The following is a 24421-nucleotide window of genomic DNA, read 5'->3' as shown; positions in this document are numbered from 1 at the left end:
TTATTATCGTTAAGATCCTTGAATGAGATTAATATAAGTAAGTTACTTTGTTAAAAGACATGTAGAAAATTGTATAAATTTTGCAATCCAATATTATTACATTTTGAATTAAATTTCTACCTAAATGTGTTATATATATATATATATATATATATATATATATATATATATATATATCGGATTGCTACTATCCCTTTGTTATGTGAGTGACGGACATACCCTATCGGTGTGACGTTACTTAACATATCATTTTGTGATAGAGAAATAGTTGAATATTTTATTTAAAATATCTTTCAAACCTTTTTAATTCAACTATCATTGTCTATTCTCTATCAAGTGGGAGAATCATTGCTATGTATTCTGTAACGTGATGGACATACCCTATCGGTATGACATTACTTAACATAATCATCCTTTTGTGGGTAAGATAGTTTAACTATCATTCTTCAACAAGTGAGAAAAATTCTACATGTCAACTAACTATATCTCATAAACAAATATATTTATTTGTTTTCATATTTTAGATATGAAATAGAGACTTATATTGAGGATATTAATTATGTTATTGCTATTCTTTAATACTTATGGAAGCTTATGACTATTTTCTCTTATATCCTCAATAATAATAAAATTTAAGTCTTGTGTATTTCCGCTGCTTGTAACCTAATTGTTTCTCAAATTTGTGTAAGTATAATTGTAGCGTTTGAGTTTTGAGTGAGTTATTAAAATTGTGAACAGAGTCTTATATCCTATTTTTAGAGACTCATCTCACTCATATGATGATAAATTTTTTATATAATCATCATACTCTGTCATATAACGGTTACTATGTTTATAAAATTCTGTGGAATTTTAATTGTGAAAAGGAGATCTTGTGTTATAAAATTCTTAAATGAAAATTTACGTTCTCCTTAATTGTAAATGCAGAATATGTGGTTAACTACGAAACCCAATTCTTGATAATATCTGCCATTGATAAAATATGTATTTATGGGGTTTCATATTATCTTTGAGTTACCACTTGTGTTAATAATTCTGCTATGCTCATGTGCAAAATATGTGGTTGAGTTCATGAAACTCTATTGGCTAAAATTATATAACCACTTATGTTGATGATCTTGCACTAGTAATTGAGTATCCCACTGTTGAATATTACATTATTATAATATTTTGTATCAGTGATCACTAATGAGAATTCCACTTACTCTTGTTTATATATATGTGGGATCAGTGGGAGTGTGTACACAATATTATATATTATGAGCTCAAATGAGAAATCTCACTCTTGTTTATATATATATATGTGAGATCAAGAGAAATGTGTACACAATATTATTGTCGTTATCGCCATATACTCTTGTGCACACTATAAAATATGGCATAGCTTAAGAGACTTTAAACTTTAGTCTCATTCTATTATATTGAGATATATGTTAAAATTCTATCGATCTCAATGAGCATCATAATTGGATGCTTAAGTCAATTTTGTTGGAATATGCACAATAACTTCTTGGCATGAAAATATACATTGTGTTTCTGTTTTACCAACATTCCACATTTTTGAGGTCATAAATAGTAAGTACAATGTATAATATCAATACTCCTATCGAGTATGATATTGTGTTCTTGTGGTACTTATAATTTGAGATAATCATAAATGTTCTTTTGTTATTGACATTCTAGTGGCCACATTAATCCACATATTTTTCTTTAAACTACGTGTCTATGTTAATCCAATTTGGGGATTATTGAATTTCCTATTTTGCTTTTATGGATTTTCATAGTCACATTTTTTTTATAAAACTTGGATTAATTGAATGTCATAGAACATTTATCGACTTTGACTAAATGTAATTACTATCTCTTTATAGGCTATCCCTATAAGTAATTACTACTCTTATACCTATGTGGATATATGACTTTTATGGAATTGAAAACTCATTGGCAGAACCACTAACCACATACTTATATATGAGTATTGTAACTCATAATGATTTGATTAAGTCTATGTTATTTTGGGTTAGTGGGAGTTTGTTATAGCATTTTTAAAATGCTAGGGCTATTCTTTAGTGACATATTCTTTTTAATTCAAACGTGTCACTATAGATTCATCATTTGTTAGAAAAGTGAGTCTTTGATCTGTATGATTTGTTTTCCCTATCGGATTCAATTTCTGCAGCATTAAAGCTTACTTCTCTTTTGCATGATTAGTGCTTTGACCATACATGTAATTTTAAATTTTTAAATTCTTTATGACAAGTGAATTTTTTTTATTTTTTCTGTAATTGAGTATTGTCATCCAAGTGGGAGATTGTTGGATTAATTATTTAATTAATCAATTATGGATTGACAATAATCAATTATTGTAAGTTGATGTCATAATATAAATTATGGTCTATTGTGTTAAGCACTAATTATATGATGAATTTGAGTGATTGGGCTTTTGTTACTAAATGGACCGTGATGGGTTGGACCATTTAGATAAGCCCAATGAGAGGTCTCTGCCCTCAGCCGTTTAGCTATTTAAACGTCATCCCATTAGACGGTTAATTATTCTGAAGATTGGTGAGAAAACCTAGAGCTAGACGGAATGAGGGTAGTTACCCCTCTCATAGTTGTCGGCGTTGTCTACGGTTATCCTTCATCAACCTAATTCAAAGGTACACAATCTCTTGTTCTTTTTTTGTTATTGATGATATGCTATAATTTGTATCTAGTGATTCATGGCTAAACCCTAAAACTTTCATCAAAAGATGGCACCTTGTGGGTCGTCTTATTAATGTTACATTAACACATCCATATATCATGTCAACATTTACAGTTAAATTGTCTTCGTCAACCATGCATTACTCTTTTGCTACCTCAAGTCCACTTCTAACCAAGGTTTTACTATGTCTTCAAGGCTATTGTGATTTAAATTAGGCTAGTTGTCCAACCACTCGGTGCTCAACTACCTGTTATTACTTATGTATTTGAGTCCAAGCAAAGTATCTTGGAAGACAAAGAAATAAAGTGTGGAATATAGAGCAATTACCAATGCAACATGTAGAATTACTTGGCTCTCCTATCTTTTTGGGTGATAGCACTTGGGTGATATTGGGGGTACTAATGTTATGTGACATTGGTCAACCACAATGTTACAAGTGACTTTCATCTCTCTCTCTCAATGAAAATTTATTTTTTTGTACACTTGTAACTTTGTGGTTGGTCAATGTCACATAACATTGGCACCCCAATGTCACCCAAGTGTTACCCCATAACTGACAACTAGCCTGCTTTTCGCATTGTCTCAAACCCTATATTTTCGGTTACCTTTCCAAGCCTTTATTTCATTTTAATGTAACACTTTTTCTCCGGCATTGCTATATAAAACCATCACGAAAGCATAGCGAATTAAAAAGGAACCAACGAAAACTTAGAATTGAGCGGAATTCACGGTAATTCAATTGCAAAAGACGGGAGTCAATAAAAGTGGTGGGATGGAATAGAAAGTCGCGATGGATTCGCGAGATTGTATTTTGCTTGAAATAGCAATTTTTTTTCCTACCTTGTTATAAGTACAAAATTTTCAGTGTCATTTAACCATGACTAATCTCTATTGAAAAATGTGTGACGCGCATAAGATAGATTCTTTTCACATTTCCTCAATACACAAGCCTTTGGATCCATTGAACCCATAACCATTTACTTAGATGTAGTCTCATACTACCATTTAATTGAATTTAGTCCTTAATCTGCTAAAAGAAATAAGAGACATGACTCCAGTTTTACTCCCTCCGGTCCTTATTATAAGAAACAAAACCAAAAAACATCAAAACCAATACAATCATTGATTAAAGAAACTTTTTGAATATTTTTACAAATATACCCTCATAAAAAATTGTGAAACATTAAATACACACACTAATATTAAAAAGAGAAGCATTAAATGAAGGATATAAAAGTCTTTTAAACAATAAATACACCTTAAAAGTTGTGAAATTTTCTTATAAATTGGATCAAATTTTTTTTTGAAAATTTTCTTATAATAAGGACCGGAGGGAGTATTATGTAGTCTACAAAATAGTCTTAGTTGGGGGACATGACAAACTAAGGGGGCCAATGACCAACAGAACAAAAATGAGAACAATGTAGTAACTTTTTGTCTTAACTGAACGTCCCTCACTGTCATGTCAACAACTTCGTACGCAAGTTGTATATTGTTGTGGACCCCACACACTAGCAGCGCAATGCAGCAGCGTAACAAACTCAACTTTCTTCCTTCTCTAGAAACTACTTCACCTTCTTCTTCCTCCTCCATTTTACTCTCTTCTATCTCCGTAACAAGAAGATAACATCGTCAACCACTTTTTGTATTGTAAGCTTCTAAACTTCATTCTCATTTTTATATATTACTTCATGATTCAGTTTCCATAGCTCAATCATAGATTTTGTTTCTCAAACTATAATCCATTCATTACTTCATGATTTACTATTGGTTAGAGCTAATAAATAAATGTGTGTGTTATTATTGTTATAATGTTGAAACATTGATTTACCCCTGTTTATAATAAATGCTATGTATTCTTCATCATGATTTGACCTAGAAATTTTTCAATTCAACAACCTTCTTCTTTATTTATTTATCTATTTTTTCTTTCTGTAGTTGATTAATAATGGATTTTGAGGCTTCTGCCTTCTGATAACGGAAAATTTTGTGTTGGTGATGATGATGGGAACTTAAATGTTAAATGGATCAACTTGAACTAATTTTATTTTTTATGATCGATGGTGTGTCCCGGTGTTCGACAAGGCACAACACCAACACATGTGAATGCATTGAATTATGTCATTTTCTAAAAATTTCATCAGTGTCAATGTGTTAGTGTCCATATCGTGTCTGGTGTTTGTGTTTATGCCTCATATCATTTTTATACTATTGCTCTTTCAATTTTTTATTTTCAATTCTTTGTCTAGAACAAATCAACAACATGCAATGTTTGAGGCTTAGAGCTGATAAATTTGTATATATTTATATGTTGAAATGTTTACCCCTGTTTATATTGTCATTTTTCTTCGTGTTTATCCTTTATGTTTGCTTCTCGAACAGTAATGTATTACTTAATGATTCAGTTGACCTATAAATTTTTCAATTGAAGAAGCTTCTTGTTTATTTATTTATTTATTTGTTTTATTTTTCTTCCCAGGATTTTTTTCTGATAAGCGAAACTTCTTATCCAAAGAGAAACTTTTGAGTTTATTACTTAATGGATTTTGAGGCTTCTGATAAGCGAAACTTTTGTGTTGGTGATGATGATGGGAACTTAAATGTTAAATGGATCAATTCATGTGAGCAAAAAACGTCCCATTCAGATGTGATGAGGGAACCTGTTTCTTGTCAGGACTTTGAATCTGAACATGATGTTGATGATGTTCCTGTGTCACCAAGGTTTTCTCCGATTTCGAGTTGGGGGACATGTAGTAGTAAACGTGATGTTTCTGTTAAGGAGAGTGATATTAGTATTACTGCACTGCCAGTTAAGAGGCTGTTTGATAACAGCAATTCCTTGCACATTTCTGTTAAGAAATTGAAGGTTTCACCATATTATGATCAAAACGAAGACAAAGATGATACTCCGTCCTCGAATAGAACTGAAAGGATGGGAAAATCAGCTGGTAAATCATTTTCCTTGCTGAAGAAAGAAGTTAAATTGGTAGAAAAATTGTTTAAGAAATGCAAAAGGAAGAGGAAAGTAGAAGAGAAGAGATTGCAGTCTATAAAGAGAGATATTGAAGACTGCTGGAAAGAGCTTGGAAAAAAGAAGAAGCAAGTTATTTGTGTTAGAAGACTTAATGAAATTCACAATAATATGCTGGGAAAAGTTGAAAGGAAGGAAGAGGAACTCAAGGCTCTTACGCAAAAAGTTGCTGAATGTAATATGGAACTTAAATCCAAAGAGAAAGAGCTTGATGCAATGAAAATATTAGTTGGCGGACAAGCAGAAATTTTAGAGTCTGAAAGGAAGAAGTTACTAAAGGTAATGTCAATCAGGCAGAATGATCCACGTGCTCAAATGGAAGACTTTGAGTCAATGAAGAAGCGTTTTGAAGGTCAGGTTAAGGAACTTGAGTCAAAAGAGAAGCAAGTTGAAGGACGGGCAATGGAGCTAAACTCAAAAGAGATGCAACTTGAAGTCCGGGAGAATGAGTTTAAATCAAAACTAGAGAAATTTGAAGGCCAAGAGAAGGAGCTTGTATCAAAACAGAAGCATTTTGAAAGCCGATTGAAGGAGTTAGAGTCAAAGGAGAAGCACTTAGAAGGACGAGTAAAGGCATCAGAATCAAGAGAGAAGCAGCTGGAAGGACATGTGAAACAGTTCGAATCAAAGAAGGGGGAACTTGAATATTGTATAAAGGAGATGGAATCAAAAAAGAAGCTTTTCAAAAACTGGGTGAACGAGCTTGAATCAAAAAAGAAGCAAGTTGAAGGACGAGCAATGGAGCTAGAGTCAAAAGAGATGCAGCTTGAAGGCCGGAAGAAGGAGTTTGAGTCAAAAGAGGAGAAATTTGAAGGCCAGATGAAGGAGCTGGAATTTAAAATACAGCACTTTGAAAGCCAATTGAAGGAGTTAGAGTCTAAAGAGAACCAACTTGTAGGACGAGTGAAGGAGTTCAAATTCAAAGAGAAGGAACTGGTATCAAAACAGAAGCATATTGTAAGCCGAATGAAAAAACTTGATTCAAAAGAGAAGCAACATGAAGCCCGAGTGAAGGAGCATGAATTGAAAGAAAAAGAACTCAAAGGTCGAGTTAAGGAGCTCGAATTACAAAATAAGCACTTTGAAAGCCAAGTTGAGGATTTCAAATCAAAAGATAAGCAAATTGAAGAACGGTGGAAAAAACTTGAGTCAAAAGAGAATCAGTTCAAAGTAAAGGTGCAGGAGCTTGAGTTAAAAGAGAAGCAGGTTGCAGGTCGAGTCAAGGAACTTGAGTCAAGGCTGGATAAATTTGATGGACAACTGAAGGAGCCTGAGTTGACAGGGAAACAATATGAAGCGTTAAAAAAATATATCGATGAGGAAAAAGAATCGGGTAAAGGTTCTTATCCTTCGTTTACTGAAAAAAATCATTTCAATTGTTTCATTTATTGATGTTTATAATTCTTTATAAATATTTTTAATCATGTTAATACTGTATGCTCAGCCAAGCTGAAACACTTCTCCAGTTTTTATATCACACGTGCACTGTCAAATTGTATTTGGAGGATTATATTTTTCACCCTTGAACATTCTATGAATCTCTTATATGCGAAAAACTCTTGCGTTTTCATTCATGGCTAAGGTTTTATTATAATATATGCTACTACTGTATTGCTAATGATTTGTTAGTATTTTAATATATTTTAAATTTTTTAAGTATTTGCAAATAATGTAATCTCTGAGTTAAAATGTGGGTTTGATATCCTAACAAACCATTGAGGGTCACTTAGTAGTCCTATTTGTGCAACTATTTCTAGTCTTGTTTATGAACCAATCTAACACTATCTCCATTGATTCAGTTAAGGTCCTATATTGACATTGATTGTTTGTAACTATTAGTATAATTCTTTCCTATGCACTCGATACATTTCAATCTAAGAAAGGTTTTACATTCTCCCATAGTATATTTTTAAAAAAAAAAAAATCCTATTGTCACCTTCATTTAATGAATCAGTATGAGGGATCTGAACTATCTGGCTCTGCTATCTAAACATGCAGTTGCATCCTACATGGACGACCAATTAAGTCCTACCATTGATGGAACAAGTTTGCAGTTGGACATGAGTGATAAAACCGATGGAGTTGAGTCACTTCGCAATGACATTTATGTTTATCTGCTAGAATCATCAGATCCATCAAGACTTGTTTTGGATATAATACAAAACCCCATTATTCCACTGTGTAAAAAGGGAGACAATGGTGTGGTTATTGATGATAGCCACATCTACGTGCTAGAAGAACTGATGAGAATCTCACCAACTATTAAACCTTGTGTAAGAGAAGAAGCACTGAAGCTAGCACATGATTTGAGAGCTTACATCAGAGAAAATACTGAAAATTCTTTGGCGGTTCTTGGTTTTTTGTTGCTTTTGTCAATTTATGGATTGCTTACTTCTTTCGATGAAGATGAAGTTTTGGAGCTTTTTGCATCGGTTGCTCAGCACAAGACAGCTATGGAGCTGTTTGAGACCCTGGGTTTTGCAAATAAAGTTTCTGGTATGTGACCAGTATCTCTCCTTTTATCTTTATGCTTTGGTATGTTACATCATATCATATGATTATAAAATGCGTCAATATCTCTTGTTACTTTTCATGCTGTTCTTATCTGCAGTTAGGATAAGGTTGCTATTGCTATTCATGATAAAATTGACAAGGTGTTGGTGCATAGAAAATGAAATACACTTGGAATATTCAGTCCAATCTGCTCAGTTTTTTGTTAATCGGAACTTATTTTATATCTGTTCTTTTCTGGTAAGTTTTTATGAAGTAAAATTTCTTGTTCCTTGCAGATTTTGTTAAAAATCTTATCAGGAGAAAGCAGTTTGTTGTAGCTGTTAGATTCAGTTGTGCGTATAACTTGGCTGATGAAAATCAATTAATTGATATGTTGCGGGAACACGTCCAGAATGCCAAACTGATTTGTGAGAGCAGCTGCAAGAAAACTAACTCCATTGAAATCAAGGTTCTTTTATTTTTTTTATTTAAATTCTATTCTATGAACCATTCCATTTTCATACATATACCTATGTATGATAGTCATAAATAAATTTCTACGAACTTGAACTCAGGATAAGGCCAGAGATCAAGAAATTGCTTGTCTGGGAACTGTTCTACAATGCATTTCAGACATCAGTTTAGAATCAGAGGATCTGCTTCACAAGGAGATTCAATATCGTATTCTTGAGCTAAACTCAAATAAAGGGAAATAGTTTTTTTTAGTACTTAAACAGCTTAATGCAGAGAAATGTGGTAATGGAAATCTGCCAACATATACACTACTTTTGTTGGGTACATATTCACGTGTAAATGTCTTCGAACACTAGTTTTTTTTTCCGACTCCTCTGTAAAATGTCTAATTGAAAAGAGTGAAAACCCGTGAAAAATTAACAGGGCTATCTATATTTCTTGGCTCCCTGTGCTTTCATTGTCTTGCACTTTTTAAGTTTTCAATTTTAAGTTCAAACATTTTCGTATACGATTTCGTTATGCAGAAACGTTTTTATATACAAACTTGTACTTGTTTCTTACTCTATGCCACTTGTATTTTGAGTGTTTGATGCTCTTCATTTTTTTTAAAAATATGGAGAACATAATTACTGAAATTTTAAATGTATAAAATCTTAATTATGTAACCACTTTTAAAAGCATAGATTTTTATAGACTCAACTGTTGTAACCAACCAAACTGTCTATAGGATCCTAACCCTTGAACACATTTAATTCGAATGTGAAAACCACAACTCATTCTACTTTGGATGATTTTGGGATTATCTTCTCATATATATTGTGGGGATTGGGATTGGCTTGTGGTGATCTTATTTTGTATTGAATTGAATTAATTTTGTAAAAATGATTGGGTTGAGTTGAGTTTGAAGTGGAAATTATATAAGATTAAGAGTGATTCAGGTTAGTTCTTAAGAAAAACTTTTTCTTAAGGAGTTCTTGAGAAAAACTCGATGAATAAATTTAGTCATTAAAAAAATAAACAATTTTTAGTGTGAAAAATGAACTTGGTCTGTGACAATAATTAGGTCTGTGTCAATTATTAGAAAAGAGTTAATTTTTAGTCCCTACTTGATCTAGTGTTAGAAAATTGACAATTACATATATCCTGTGAAGCCGAGATACGATACGGATACGATACTGCACCGATACTTCGATACGGAAAAATTTCAAAAATCAAGATACGATACGGCTGGGATACGTTAATAAAAAAATTATATAATTAAATGTACAATATAATTATAACAATTTTTTAATATGCAAATATATTAACAAACACAAGAAACCAGACTCGTAGCACATTAACATAAATATAAATAATATTGACTATTAAGAGAGTGGTCATTAGTCAATTACATACGCAATATATACCAAAAAGAGCACCATCAGTGCTATACATCAATGCTACACTATATCCAAAAGAAACATTGTTAGTGCTATACTATATCGATCCAAAAAAGAAGCACTATATCCAAAAAAGAACACATCAGTGCTAAGAGTTAACACTAACATGTAACTAACTTTTACATCTCCTCTCCATTCCCATCATCAAGATACAAATCAGCTTTCAAATCCGATTCATCCAAAGACAACTTTGCTAACTTAATTCCAACATCATCAAGCGGTTCATGCGGATCTCTACTAATGTCCCACATTTTTTATTGTCCTTTCTTATATCCATCTTCTTTCCTTGACAAGAAAATGGCCTAGCAGTTCGACGGTGACCTAAGTGGACGGCGACCACTTTGGAAGAAAAAGTTGAAACCCTAATTTTTTAGAAAGGGGAAGATGTAATTGTTTGTGTGGTGTGGTGTGGGTCGTCGTGGCACCAAAGAAAGATAAATGAAATGTATATATATTATAGTAATATAATGTTTTTATTCTTATTTTTAAAAATAAAAAAAAAACAGAAATCAAAATATTATAAAAAACACAAGTATCCGTGCGTATCGGGATGTATCGGGAAGTATCGGATAATTATTTTTTTAAAAAATAAAATTTAATATTTGGATACTCTCCGGATACGTATCGGGAAGTATCGGGCAGGTATCGGTGCAGGATACGCAGTGTAACACCCCGTTTTCCCAACATAAAAATTTCATTTAAAATCAGAGTATTTTGATCACAACGGAATGTCACATACTTCTTTTAAATCATAAAATGGATAATAATAATTATCCTTCAAATTCAACATCATGAAAAATCTTAAACTATTGCAGCGGAAAATAGTTTAACATTTAGAAGTCTTGGCACGCAGGCCTTATTGAAAAATCTCATAAATTAGTTCATAAAAGAGACACGTAAGGAATAGAAGTAAAAGCAATCCCCCATCCCGTTACGTATCAGAGCACCTAGACACCAACTGAGAGTCCACTCATGAACGCCTCTAATCTTTATTACCTGCACATTACCCACGGTCGAGGCAACATATACGCAGAAGGGGTGAGATTTCATAATCAATACATTAAGCATATAATCCAATAAAATGCATTTAACAACTTAAACATTAATAACATATCAACAATTAACAATTAGCATATTTTTCATTACATAGCAAATACAATCATCATTACCATTACTAATTTTCATCACAAATCATAATCAACTTAACACTCAACTTGACGACACAACTCATCCTTGACCATGCAACTCTATCAACTCAACAACAACTTAACAACACGACTCATCTTGAAACTTCTTGATATGGAAATGCATGTGGTACCATTCAACAACAAAATGAGCATAATAGGCTCTTCAACGTGTGAGCACAAAGGCTGCCGGGCCTAAAGCCCCCAACTTTAATGAGCACAAAGGCTGCCGGGCCTAAAGCCCCCAACTTTAATGAGCACAAATGGCTGCCGGGCCTAAAGCCCCCAACTTTAATGAGCACAAATGGCTGCCGGGCCTAAAGCCCCCAACTTTAATGAGCACAATGGCTGCCGGGCCTAAAGCCCCCAACTTTAATGAGTATGCAATGAACTCAACTTCCAACAACTTAGACAACGACGTGTACAACTCATACGACTAATAATCATGGACAACTTCTTAAATTCCAACAACATAGACCGACTCATGCAACCTCAAGACACTACAGTCGACAACAGAAAACAGCAGCAACATACAACAATTAACAACACTGGAATGTGTTAACGTTCACATAAAGAATTAATTACATCAATATAAATAGCACAAAACATCATTATAGTATTCATGTAGTAACACTTCTAATTTCAGTCATCATAACAGACTTCTGGAGCTTATGAAAGCATCCTAACAGCTCTCTATCTTACTTCTAAGGTCATCTCAAGACTACACGTGCGAAAGGATCGCATCGGGACAATTTTGGGCAACTAACAGCCTAACTCGCAGTGGCGAGTAACTTCACTCGCAATGGCGAGCAAAGTGTGCATTCTGGGTTCCTACGTATTTACTCGCAGTGGCGAGTTATTCTGCTCGCAGTTGCGAGCTCACATGGCACTCGCAGTTGCGAGTTGTGTTGCTCGCAGTTGCGAGTTCTGGGTTCTAGCTCGCAGATGCGAGTGTTCTTGCTCGCAGGTGCGAGCGATGAATGTCAGTACGGCCAGAAACCTAAAAATTCCAACTTTTCACTTAATCTCCTAATTCTATCCTCAATTCAACATCTAATTATCATCTTATGGTGTATCTAAGTTCTGTACACTAATTTAACATCAACCTAACATCTTTTCATGAATCAATCATCAAATTCGGTCTTAAACCTAATTCCCAATTCTCACCAAAACTTAATCTAATCATGCTAAATTCATCCTATAGAATCATACTCTTAATAATATTGAGAATTAGTCTCACCCTTACCTTGTAATTGCAGAATCGTTAGCCTCTCCCTCTGGTTCTCCTCTTCTGACTTTTCTCCCTTTTCTCCAAAAGCGTTTCACGTAAAAACGTTTCCCACTTATGTCTGTATTATTTATTTACCCTTATTACTCATCTCACCTATAAACTTACTCTTTCCACCTCACAGCCCAACTTCTAATATTTTTATTTTATTTCTAATATCTTATTTTATTTAATAATAAAATAAGTCACACCAACATAACAACTTCACAACATCAAATACTCCACATAATTCATTCATAAATCATATAACTTACTCAAATCATAAATCATATAAATTACTCAAATCATAAATCATATAAGCATATATTTATAAATATATTCTAAACTTCATCAAATTAATTAAATAGTTAAGACGGGCGTTACACGCAGGGGATACGGTACGTCATCCATTTTGAAGTATCGGGGTTTCACAACATATATCTGACAATAATTAAAAATTGTTAAATTAGTTCATGAAAACGATGTCATCACAAAAGTAAGGTGGGATTTAGTATGGGAAAGTGGAGTTGTTTCCCACCATGGGAAAGTAAATATTGACCATTAGATAAAGTAGAGAACATAATGTTATCATAGACACTCAACACCAAATTTCTTTCCCCACACCCATTCACCGTCGACAGATCTCCTTCTTCCTCTCCTTCAATCCTTGGCAGTTACAGAAAAATAGATTTTTCAAAAACTATTCCCTATATTTCAATGGCAAAACTTCCATGGGCATATGATTCTCTCCTTCTCTCTACAGTGGCAAAAAATTACACAAATAAATTAAAACATGACATGATAGATAAATTTCAATTAGAATTTATGAAAAGTGACGACCTTTGGTAATGTGTTTGAAGTTTGTAACTGATCCCCTGCCAAGAACACGATACAAACCTATTCATGGAAAAAAATTCCATTGGGTATGTGGTTCTCTCTAACCCCTTAAAGCAATTCATCCAATCTAAAAACCAAACCCAAATTCAATCCAAGGATTTTGTTCTTTATTTTGCAATTGTTTCTTGAAAATTTGGATCTTTATGTTAGTTTCATTATTTGATTTCTCTGGATCTGTGAATTTTTTATTAATTGAAATATGAAAGATGGGGTTAAGTAAGAATAAGAGGTTATGAATCAGTTGAACTCCAATCTGTTTAAACTGGAAGGAGACTCCTCATTTTGTTTTGGAGAGAAGCAATTCTTGACTTATTCTTGAAAGCTTCCTGAAGCTTGAGAAAAATAACCATATTTTTTCTCTATCATTGTAATTTTTGCCAGAATAATGAATATACTAGAGGAAAAAAAAAACTGACAAGAAGGAGAGGAAGTAGCAGAATTGGGGACGGCTAGTGGTTGGTGAGCATGGAAAAAAAATCTGGTGTTGAGTGTGTATGATAAAATTATGTTCTCTACTTTATTTAATGGTCAATATTTACTTTCCCATGGTGGGAAACAACTCCACTTTCCCATACTAAATCCCACCCAAAAGTAATATTAATTTTTCATGGAGACTAAATTTCAGGGGACTAAATTTTTTTCAATTTATTTTTCTCAAAGACTAAACGTTGCGTTCATTTTTCTAAAACCAAATCAACCTCGACGTTTTATAATGTCATCATCATAGATAGAAAAAAAAAAGAGTAATGATATTTTGACATCCATTTGATGACAACTTTGTTGACAACCTTGTTTTTCTCACTTCTTATTAGTCAAAAACAATGGAGAGAGAAAAAGGAAGAGAGAGGATAACAACATTATGTGAGTATGAGAGAGAAAGTTGTCCATAAGTTGTCAAAAAATGGTTGTCAAAATATCATTTCTCAAAAAAAAAAATCAAAATGTCATGGCGATTTAGGTTGGGATTAAATTCTTCCGATTTATTTTGGTTAAATTGTATTTTTGGTCCTTTAAATTCTTTTTATATTTCGCTTTGGTCTCTTAAGTTTGTTTTGTTTCATTTTGGTCTGTTAAGCTACAAACATCAAACAATTTATTCTTTTAAGTTGTTTTTATTTCATTTTAGCCCCTTAAGTTATGAATGTTGGACACTTTATCTTTTAAGTAACAAATAATAAGACATTTTGGTGTCCGGTAGGAAGGAAGAAAGTGTTTAAGTTTGTAACGTAAATGATATCAAAATATCTAGTATCTATAAGTTAAGTAATCAAAATGAAACAAAAAACTTAAGAGATCAAATTGTCTAATATTTATATAATTTTTTTTGGTACAAACTAATATTTATAATTTAAATAATCAATATGAAACGGAAAAAAAAAACTTAAAGGACGAAAACAAAATTTATAATCGACTTAAGCGTTATGCAAAAATGATAACCAATACCCAAAAACACAGGTTAAGAAATATATATATATATATATATATATATATATATATATATAATAGTATTACATTAAAAATTATGCAATCAATTCCTCAAAAGCTTAAAAACTGTTATTTTTAATTTAAAATATTTTTCTTGAACCAAATCGAACCTGACGTTTTAAAAGGAACTAAAATGTGAGTGTACACTTTGGCAATTATGCAATTCACAACACTCAGACCCGGATGATATTTATTTTAGGCTAAATGTGTCTCGCGTTTGTACAAGTTCAAGGTTTGTAATAAATCAGTCGTTTAATATTAGAACTTTCTCGCGTTTATATTAAGGTGTGTTTGTTTTAAGCTATATTCATGGATTTCTGAGAATAAAATGATAGATATATACATGTTATGTTTGTTACAAGTCTACTAAATTTTATTACTGGATATACAATATTTATGGGAATAGAGAAAAATTCCCAAAGACAAGAGTTGAATAAAGTTCACATGAAGATGAGAATAATCCCTATGTTTAAGGTTTATGGGAATATTATAATGTTAATCAAACATCTTTTTTTTAATAAAATTCACATCTTTTATATTCCAAGGAATGTTATTCCTAGGAATAAATTTGGTAAAGTTGAAACAAACACACCCTTAGAAAAATAATATTTGTACAACCATTTTGTGACAACTCTCTTATATTCGCATTATATTCTTATTATCTTTCTTACTATTTATTTCTATGTTATTTTTTACTAATAAGAAGAGAGAAAAAGAAAGTTGTCACAAATGATTGTATAAATATCAATACTCTTTATATTAAAAGATTTTTTTTTTTGATCAGCATTACTAGTAACATACCCGTGCATCCGCACGGGTACTGGTTGGTCGTGGATGATTTTTTGTAGTTAGAACTTGACAATATGCATTTGTTAACATTTTAAATTTAGACCATTTAAAGGTTAATTATTATTAACTTTGAAAAGTATAGAAAATAGATTAAAAAAAGTTGTATTAAAAAACCAATTGTTTAAAAAATGAAAAAAAAAATGTATATAAAAGTTTAAACAATAATGTTATATTCTTTCAAAAAAAAATGTTATATGTCCCTGTGAGGTTAGCTCAGTTGGTAAGGTCCAGGGTTCGAATCCCGGACACCACCAAAAAAACAATAATGATATCAACTTATATAAATTTTCTCCAAAAAACAATATCGACTTATTAGATTATGTTTGCCAAATTTAAAATAAGGGAGATAAGGAAATTTGTATAATAATTAATTATAAATTTTAAGAAGTGGCAACTTGTAATGTTCATAACAATTGTTTCTTTTGTCAAAAAAAAAACAATTATTTCTAAATTTTTATCACCGGAGACTTAGCTCGTGTATAATAATTATTTTAAAGTTTTTATCAATGTCAACATGTCCCGTGTATAATAATCCGGGGTTCGAATCCCGGACACCACCAAAAAAACAATAATGATATCAACTTATATAATTTTTCTCCAAAAAACAATATCGACTTATTAGATTTAGGAATATGTTTGCCAAATTTAAAATAAGGTAGATAAGGAAATTTGTATAATAATTAATTATAAATTTTAAGAAGTGTCAACTTGTAATGTTTATAACAATTATTTCTTTTGTCAAAAAAAAAAACAATTATTTCCATATTTTTATCACCGGAGACTTAGCTCGTGTATAATAATTATTTTAAATTTTTTATCAATGTCAACATGTCATGTGTATAATAATCCGGGGTTCGAATCCCGGACACCACCAAAAAAACAATAATGATATCAACTTATATAATTTTTCTCCAAAAAACAATATCGACTTATTAGATTTTGGAATATGTTTGCCAATTTTAAAATAAGGGAGATAAGGAAATTTGTATAATAATTAATTATAAATTTTAAGAAGTGGCAACTTGTAATGTTTATAACATTTATTTCTTTTGTCAAAAAAAACAATTATTTCCAAATTTTTATCACCGGAGACTTAGGTCTTGTATAATAATTATTTTAAATTTTTTATCAATGTCAACATGTCCCGTATATAATAATCCGGGGTTCGAATCCCGGACACCACCAAAAAAACAATAATGATATCAACTTATATAATTTTTCTCCAAAAAACAATATCGACTTATTAGATTTTGGAATATGTTTGCCAAATTTAAAATAAGGGAGATAAGGAAATTTGTATAATAATTAATTATAAATTTTAAGAAGTGGCAACATGTAATGTTTATAACAATTATTTCTTTTGTCAAAAAAAACAATTATTTCCAAATTTTTATCACCGGAGACTTAGCTCGTGTATAATAATTATTTTAAATTTTTTATCAATGTCAACATGTCCCATGTATAATAATCTGGGGTTCGAATCCCGGACACCACCAAAAAAACAATAATGATATCAACTTATATAATTTTTCTCCAAAAAACAATATCGACTTATTAGATTTTGGAATATGTTTGCCAAATTTAAAATAAGGGAGATAAGGAAATTTGTATAATAATTAATTATAAATTTTAAGAAGTGGCAACATGTAATGTTTATAACAATTATTTCTTTTGTCAAAAAAAACAATTATTTCCAAATTTTTATCACCGGAGACTTAGCTCGTGTATAATAATTATTTTAAATTTTTTATCAATGTCAACATGTCCCATGTATAATAATCTGGGGTTCGAATCCCGGACACCACCAAAAAAACAATAATGATATCAACTTATATAATTTTTCTCCAAAAAACAATATCGACTTATTAGATTTTGGAATATGTTTGCCAATTTTAAAATAAGGGAGATAAGGAAATTTGTATAATAATTAATTATAAATTTTAAGAAGTGGCAACCTGTAATGTTTATAACAATTATTTCCAAATTTTTATCACCGGAGACTTAGCTCATGTATAATAATTATTTTAAATTTTTTATCAATGTCAACATGTCCCATGTATAATAATCTAGGGTTCGAATCCCGGACACCACCAAAAAAACAATAATGATATCAACTTATATAATTTTTCTCCAAAAAACAATATCGACTTATTAGATTTTGGAATATGTTTGTCAAATTTAAAATAAGGGAGATAAGGATCGAATCCCGGACACCACCAAAAAAACAATAATGATATCAACTTATATAATTTTTCTCCAAAAAACAATATCGACTTATTAGATTTTGGAATATGTTTGCCAAATTTAAAATAAGGGAGATAAGGAAATTTGTATAATAATTAATTATAAATTTTAAGAAGTGGCAACTTGTAATGTTTATAACAATTATTTTTTTGTCAAAAAAAAACAATTATTTCCAAATTTTTATCGCCGGAGACTTAGCTCGTGTATAATAATTATTTTCAACTTTTTGTCAATGTCAACATGTCCCGTGTATAATTATCCGGGGTTCGAATCCCGGACACCACCAAAAAAACAATAATGATATCAACTTATATAATTTTTCTCCAAAAACCAATATCGACTTATTAGATTTTGGAATATGTTTGCCAAATTTAAAATAAGGGAGATAATGAAATTTGTATAATAATTAATTATAAATTTTAAGAAGTGGCAACTTGTAATGTTTATAACAATTATTTCTTTTGTCAAAAAAAAAAAATTTACTTCCAAATTTTTATCACCGGAGACTTAGCTCGTGTATAATAATTATTTAAATTTTTTGTCAATGTCAACATGTCCCGTGTATAATAATCCGGGGTTCAAATCCCGGACACCACCAAAAAAATAATAATGATATCAACTTATATAATTTTTCTCCAAAAAAAATATCGACTTATTAGATTTGGAATATGTTTGCCAAATTTAAAATATGGGAGATAATGAAATTTGTATAATAATTAATTATAAATTTTAAGAAGTGGCAACTTTTTTTTTTTTTGAATAAAGAAAGTGGCAACTTGTAATGTTTATGACAATTATTTCCAAATTTTTATCACCGGAGACTTAGCTCGTGTGGTTTTTTTTTTTTTGAGGGATTATACACACGTGTGGTTTCTTTTTTGACAATTTTTTGAATAAGTGGGGTGTCCGGGGTTCACACGTGTGGTTGTGAACTAAAAAAACACAATTGTAAAAAATAAAATTACTTAATTTATACACATGTTCGATAATTATTTGATATCTTTAAAGAATTAGGCAATATGATAGTCTAAATAGTTTAAACATTTTAGCATGAACAATATTTTTAAATGACAGCTTGTCATGTAGATCAAGATTAGTTTGGTCAATGACAACTTATCTTTTTTTTTTCCTTCTTAAAAATGTTTTTGGATCTATGTTTCTTCTTCATCATCTTCTTAATTTAAAGAACAATAATGTTATTTTTTTTGTACAATTTGTTAAATATATTATCAATATATTTAAAGAAGTAGGTTGAGACCTTAATATGTGTCTTTCTAAGTGTCTTTCTAGTGTTTCATTGAGACCTTATTCCTTGTCTAGTCCATACCCGAAGATTATCGATTTCCTGAGAAAATTTGAGTTTCTTGTGTTGCTAATAGTTTATTACCGTTCGTTGCAGATACTATGGTTGACTCTGAACTTTATTTCAACAAAATTCTGATCGACCCTCTCGTTTTGTCTCTCATCTTGCTTAGACATTATGGTTTAAAATCACCATTCTTTTTTGGTGGTAATGACACGAATTTAAGTTCGGCTAATGCTATTGTAAGTTCTCCTCTTTCCTTTTCTCTCTTTTGTACCTACCATGTGTTTTTTGGTCTGAAGTTTAATTGAAATCTAAAACAAAGTTCCTTCGACACATTATACCACAAAAATATAATTATCGCCACTCAATTTTTTGGTAAGAAATCACAACTCAGATTATACCAAAAAAATTAATTTTCACCACTTTATTTTTTGTCAGAAATTAAAAATCTTTTATTCATTTAATATATGGAAATGATAAAAAGAAAGTTTGGTCATCGCACATCAGATTTCTCAACTACTCTCACGGGATGTATGTCATAACATTTAACCACACATCAATAACAAATCAACTATTAATTTATTATTTATTCAGTACTAATTCAATACTGATTTGATTTCTCTTGTGTACCATATACCTAGTTTGTTGGTTTCTTTGAAATAAATAAGTTGATCTCTTAAGACCTTTTATTGCAAATTCAGTGGCCTTTATCATCCATGGTATGAGTAATTTCATGGACGAAAATTCAAATGACATATAGAACTTTTAATAATATTTCAAAATACCCTCGACTTTTGTCAAAAGTTTATCAATTAAGTAACTCGTTGTGTGACAAAACACAAAGATAAAGATTTAATTGAGAAAATTTTGATAAAAATTATTTTTGAAATATTAATAAAATCCTGAGAATGACTTACAAAGACATAAATTAAATTGGAAATTTATTCTTTATTTAGAGGTCAATAAGTTAGATCCAAATATGGTTTTTGATAGAACACTATGACGTCATTTGATCTATGTAGCCGACCCCACTTAGTGGAATAAAATTTAGTTGTTGTTGTATTCATTATTTAATTGTCCCATTAAAAAATATTAATTAATTATAAATTTGTTTTAATGCTAGTTTAAAAATTTTGTTCCACACAACACGTGCCTACCACCCCACTTCAAATCTCTACACATTCTATTCACTTTCTCAAATCCTCACACGTCTCTCTCTAGTTTTTAATTTTTTTTATTTAATTTTATTTAATAAATTTTTTATTTTTAACATATCAGATCTTTTTCTTCTCCATTTCATTTCAATCGTCCCTCCCACTCTCTCTCCCCATCCGTATCTTTTTCTCCTCCACCATGAACCACCGTCAACGCAACTTCTGACCAGATCTACATCTTTCCGGCGACCTTTACTAATTTTTTTTTACATATTATTCATCACCTCATTCTCCTCTATCTTTCTATCAAATTAAATTTTCAAAAGGAAATAGCTTGAGAATTTCTCATTTTTAAAAATGAGGTTTCCGGCCAACATTTGGATGCACCACCACCACAACTATACTAATCTCTCCATTCTTTATAAAACACCCTTTTTTATTTCACCGATTTTGCTGCCACCGTGAGCCTCCAATGTAAAAAATCAAACTGATACTTTACTTACTCTTAACATCCACAACAAAACCCACAAAAATTAAGGACGGAGCAACTGTTTTTGGAGACAACAGCAATAGCTTCATCAAACATGCAACAAATTCAGAAGATGAAATTTGATGCGATTTTCTTGTATCTTCAAGAGATGTAAGAATATTATTTTGTAGATTTATGAATCTGTTTTAGGATTTTATTTAGATCTATTACTACTGGTATTCTTTTGTTAATACTTTTACCGAATCTTTGATAAAGAACCTTTTATATTGCAAATTCCTTGAAATGAAAACTATTGTTTAAGAACTAAGTAGGTTTGTTTACATGATAGAAAAAACAGATTTTTTTTTAATTTCATGTGTAAACTGTATTTAATATTTTTTTTCTATCATTTAATTGATTTATGTGGATAGTAAAAACAGATTTTAACTTATTAATGAAAAAATAAATGATTCATTTTAAATTTTGTTATTTATTATTATGTTTATATTTTTTTTCTTTCAAATGAGTATGTATGTATACCCAGATTTCATTTGGTATTTTTTTTTTCAAATAAAAAATAATAATTTTAACAAATATTTTACAGAAAATAATAATTATAATTTTTACTTCATTTTGTTTCTATGTTTAAAATCACCATTGTTTGTACTGGTGATGACATAGATTTATATCTCTGATAATGTTATTGTAAGTTCAAAAGCCTTTCCTTCTTCATCTCTCTTTTGCAAACACATTGTGTTTTTTGGTCTGACATTGAATTGAAATTGCATACAAATCAACTATTTATTTCTATTTTTCTACCAAACCAAATTCATCTCCCTCATCAATGACAAATCAAATATTTATTTATCAACTCATTCCATTCCATGTTTCTATCAATTCAAATTCTCAAAAAAAAAAAAAAAATAGTTAACTTGTAAATTTTGTTTTCAAGCCATTGTGGTCTATTTGTATGCACCACAACTAAACTCTTTTCTTATATATCTCTGTTTTTCATAACAATTATAATCACACAAAAAACATATCATATTGAAACTCTCATAATCAAACTATTTCCTCATCATTTACTTAGGAATGTCTTTCTTTGTAGTTTTCTGGAGGGACAACAACATCATTCGAGTTTCCTGGACAAATAACATTTGTTATGAGATATGCAAATATAATATCAACAAAAAGGTAAAGTAACCATTTTCCTCATCATTTATTTATTCTTGTAGTTTGTTCTCTTTTATGTTCAATTTAGTTTCTAAATTCTTTTCAAATATTTTTGTAGAATTTTGAAAATGAAGTTGAAGAAAAATAGAAGCTTGTTTTACTTCTACCTAAGAAAAAAAATATGGTGGTATTATTTTTTTTGAAGTTGAAATACTTTCATTCTATACTAACAGAATCAGTACAGAGCAAGTGAAAAATTTGGTATGGTAGTTTGTTAAAGATGATATGAAAAAAATAGAAAAATAATGGAGAATGCATATGTGTAGATAAAGAATTGGTGTTATTGTCTTTTACTTACCTTTGTCCTTGTCGGTTCATCACCACGTATATACTACATCTATTGAAGAAAAAACACATTGAAAAATTTAGATAAAAGATTATCGTTTATGTAGTATATGTGTGGTGATGAACCTAAGAAAAAAAACATGGTTGTTTGTTAAAGATGATATGAACAACATTAAAAAAAAAAAAAAGAATGATGAATGCATGTGTAGATAAAAAATTGGTGTTATTTGTACTTTACTTATCCTTGTCCTTGTGTATTGAAGAAGAAAAAGAATTGAAAAAGTTACATAAAAGATGATTTGTAAGTAGTATGTGTGGGGTGACGAACCTAAGCAAAAGAAAAAAAACATGGTAGTTTGTTAAAGATGATATGAAGAATCAAAACAATATAAAATCACACAAGAATATACTAATCAAACTCTTCTCGGTTTTCCTTTATCTTGTATTTAAGCATCCCTTTTTTTGCAGTTTGTTAAAGTGATAAGAACATCATTCAACTTTCCTGCAAAATTTAATATTTTTCAATCTTATTAGCAACATAAAAGACACTGATACATAATGTCCACAAAATCAAACTCTCATAATCAAACTATTTTCGAACTCTCTCCCGTTGTTTCCTCATCATTTATTTAGGCATGTCTTTTTTTGTAGTTTCTTGGAGGGACAACATCATTCGGGTTTCCTGCAAAAAAAAAACATTTGTTGCAGAAGAACTTCATTTGAAGATGAAATGTGCAAATAATGAATATGAAAATAAAGGTACGGAAACTATCTTCCCCATCATTTATTTATGCTTGTTGTTTGTTAATCAATTGATCTGGATTTCTTTTTCCTTACAAATGAAATTATAATGTATTTTACCGAAGTATAGATGTTATTTTGTGTTGGAGTGTTTATAGTTGAAGAAAAATAAAAGCTTGTTTTACATGTAAGGAAGAATGAAAATATATATAAGATTATCCTTTATGAATAATATGTGTGCTGATGAACCTAAGCAAGAAAAAGTAAGAAATAACATGGTAGTAGTATGTTAAAGATGATATGAACTAAAAAAATAATAATGAAGAATGCATGTGTAGGTCAAAAAATCGGTTATTGTCTTTTACTTACCTGTTTCCTTCTTCTTGAGTTGGAGTGTTTACTTGCATCTTTTTTCCTTCTAGATTCTCTTCAAATCTTTTTGTACAATTTTGATATTGAAGTTGAAGAAAAACAAAAGCTTCTTTTACATGTAAGGAAGAATGAAAATATGTATAAGATTATCATTTATGTGTAATATGTGTGCTAATGAACCTAAGCAAGAAAATGTAAGAAATAACATGGTAGTATGTTAAAGATGATATGAACAAAATAAAAAATAATAATGAAGAATGCATATGTGTAGGCAAAAAAATTGGTGTTATTGTCTTTTACTTACCCGTTTCCTTCTTCTTTGTTGTGCAGAGATGTATATCTTTCAAGCTATCTGCAAAAAAAAATTATTAGATATTGAAGTTTACAATTACAAAAGAGGGAGGAAAATGAAAGCAAAAAGGAAGGAGTCAAATGCAATTTGAAATGAAAGAGATGCAGAGAGAGAAAGAAACTGAAAAAGAGATAAATAGTGTGAAGAAAGATTGAAATTTGTGGGAAACTTATGTTTGAGCAAAATAAATTTGAATTTCAAATTTGAGAGCCAAAATAAATTTGACAGCCAAGCATTATTCCAATCTGTAAATATTGGTAACCGTGCAAACTTGTAACCACATATCCTCTCAAAGTGGATTTGTTTTGTAAAAGGCAAATATTTAGTTACTTCTCAAGGAAAAGGTGTTGTAAAAGGCAAACAAACTGAATTGCTGCAAACAGAAATGATTTGGTTGCAAAAAGCAAATTTAGGACAACATTTACCCTCAAATTGGACA

At 30.5% G+C, this 24421-nt stretch overlaps 1 protein-coding gene and 2 long non-coding RNA genes across 4 annotated transcripts; 2 read left to right on the top strand and 1 right to left on the bottom strand.

Moving 5' to 3' along the window:
* The first annotated feature begins 4629 nt into the window (after nt 1-4629).
* Nucleotides 4630-9162, top strand: LOC146950689 (uncharacterized). Its single transcript, XM_085746660.1, has 5 exons — nt 4630-4667; nt 5259-7071; nt 7737-8234; nt 8528-8700; nt 8807-9162. The coding sequence occupies exons 1-5, from the start codon at nt 4656-4658 to the stop codon at nt 8945-8947; spliced, it is 2637 nt and encodes an 878-aa protein (XP_085602786.1). The 5' UTR covers nt 4630-4655; the 3' UTR covers nt 8948-9162.
* Nucleotides 9163-20426: 11264 nt separating this feature from the next.
* Nucleotides 20427-24311, top strand: LOC146950687 (uncharacterized). The gene is made up of 4 exons (XR_015027668.1): nt 20427-21170; nt 22108-22193; nt 23169-23276; nt 23961-24311. It is a non-coding gene; the product is annotated as an uncharacterized LOC146950687 (long non-coding RNA).
* On the bottom strand, nt 22925-24074 carry LOC146950688 (uncharacterized). Of its 2 annotated transcripts, XR_015027667.1 has the most exons (3): nt 23935-24074; nt 23628-23739; nt 22925-23199 (listed from the first exon to the last, which is right to left on the bottom strand). It is a non-coding gene; the product is annotated as an uncharacterized LOC146950688 (long non-coding RNA). The 2 variants fall into 2 exon arrangements; XR_015027666.1 differs by having other exon boundaries at nt 23628-23965.
* Nucleotides 24312-24421: the final 110 nt, after the last annotated feature.

This window comes from Medicago sativa, chromosome 2 (assembly GCF_051527215.1).
Source record: "Medicago sativa cultivar Bolivia chromosome 2, Bolivia_mono, whole genome shotgun sequence".
Taxonomy (NCBI): domain Eukaryota; kingdom Viridiplantae; phylum Streptophyta; class Magnoliopsida; order Fabales; family Fabaceae; genus Medicago; species Medicago sativa.
This window is presented reverse-complemented; position numbering and strand designations above follow the sequence as displayed.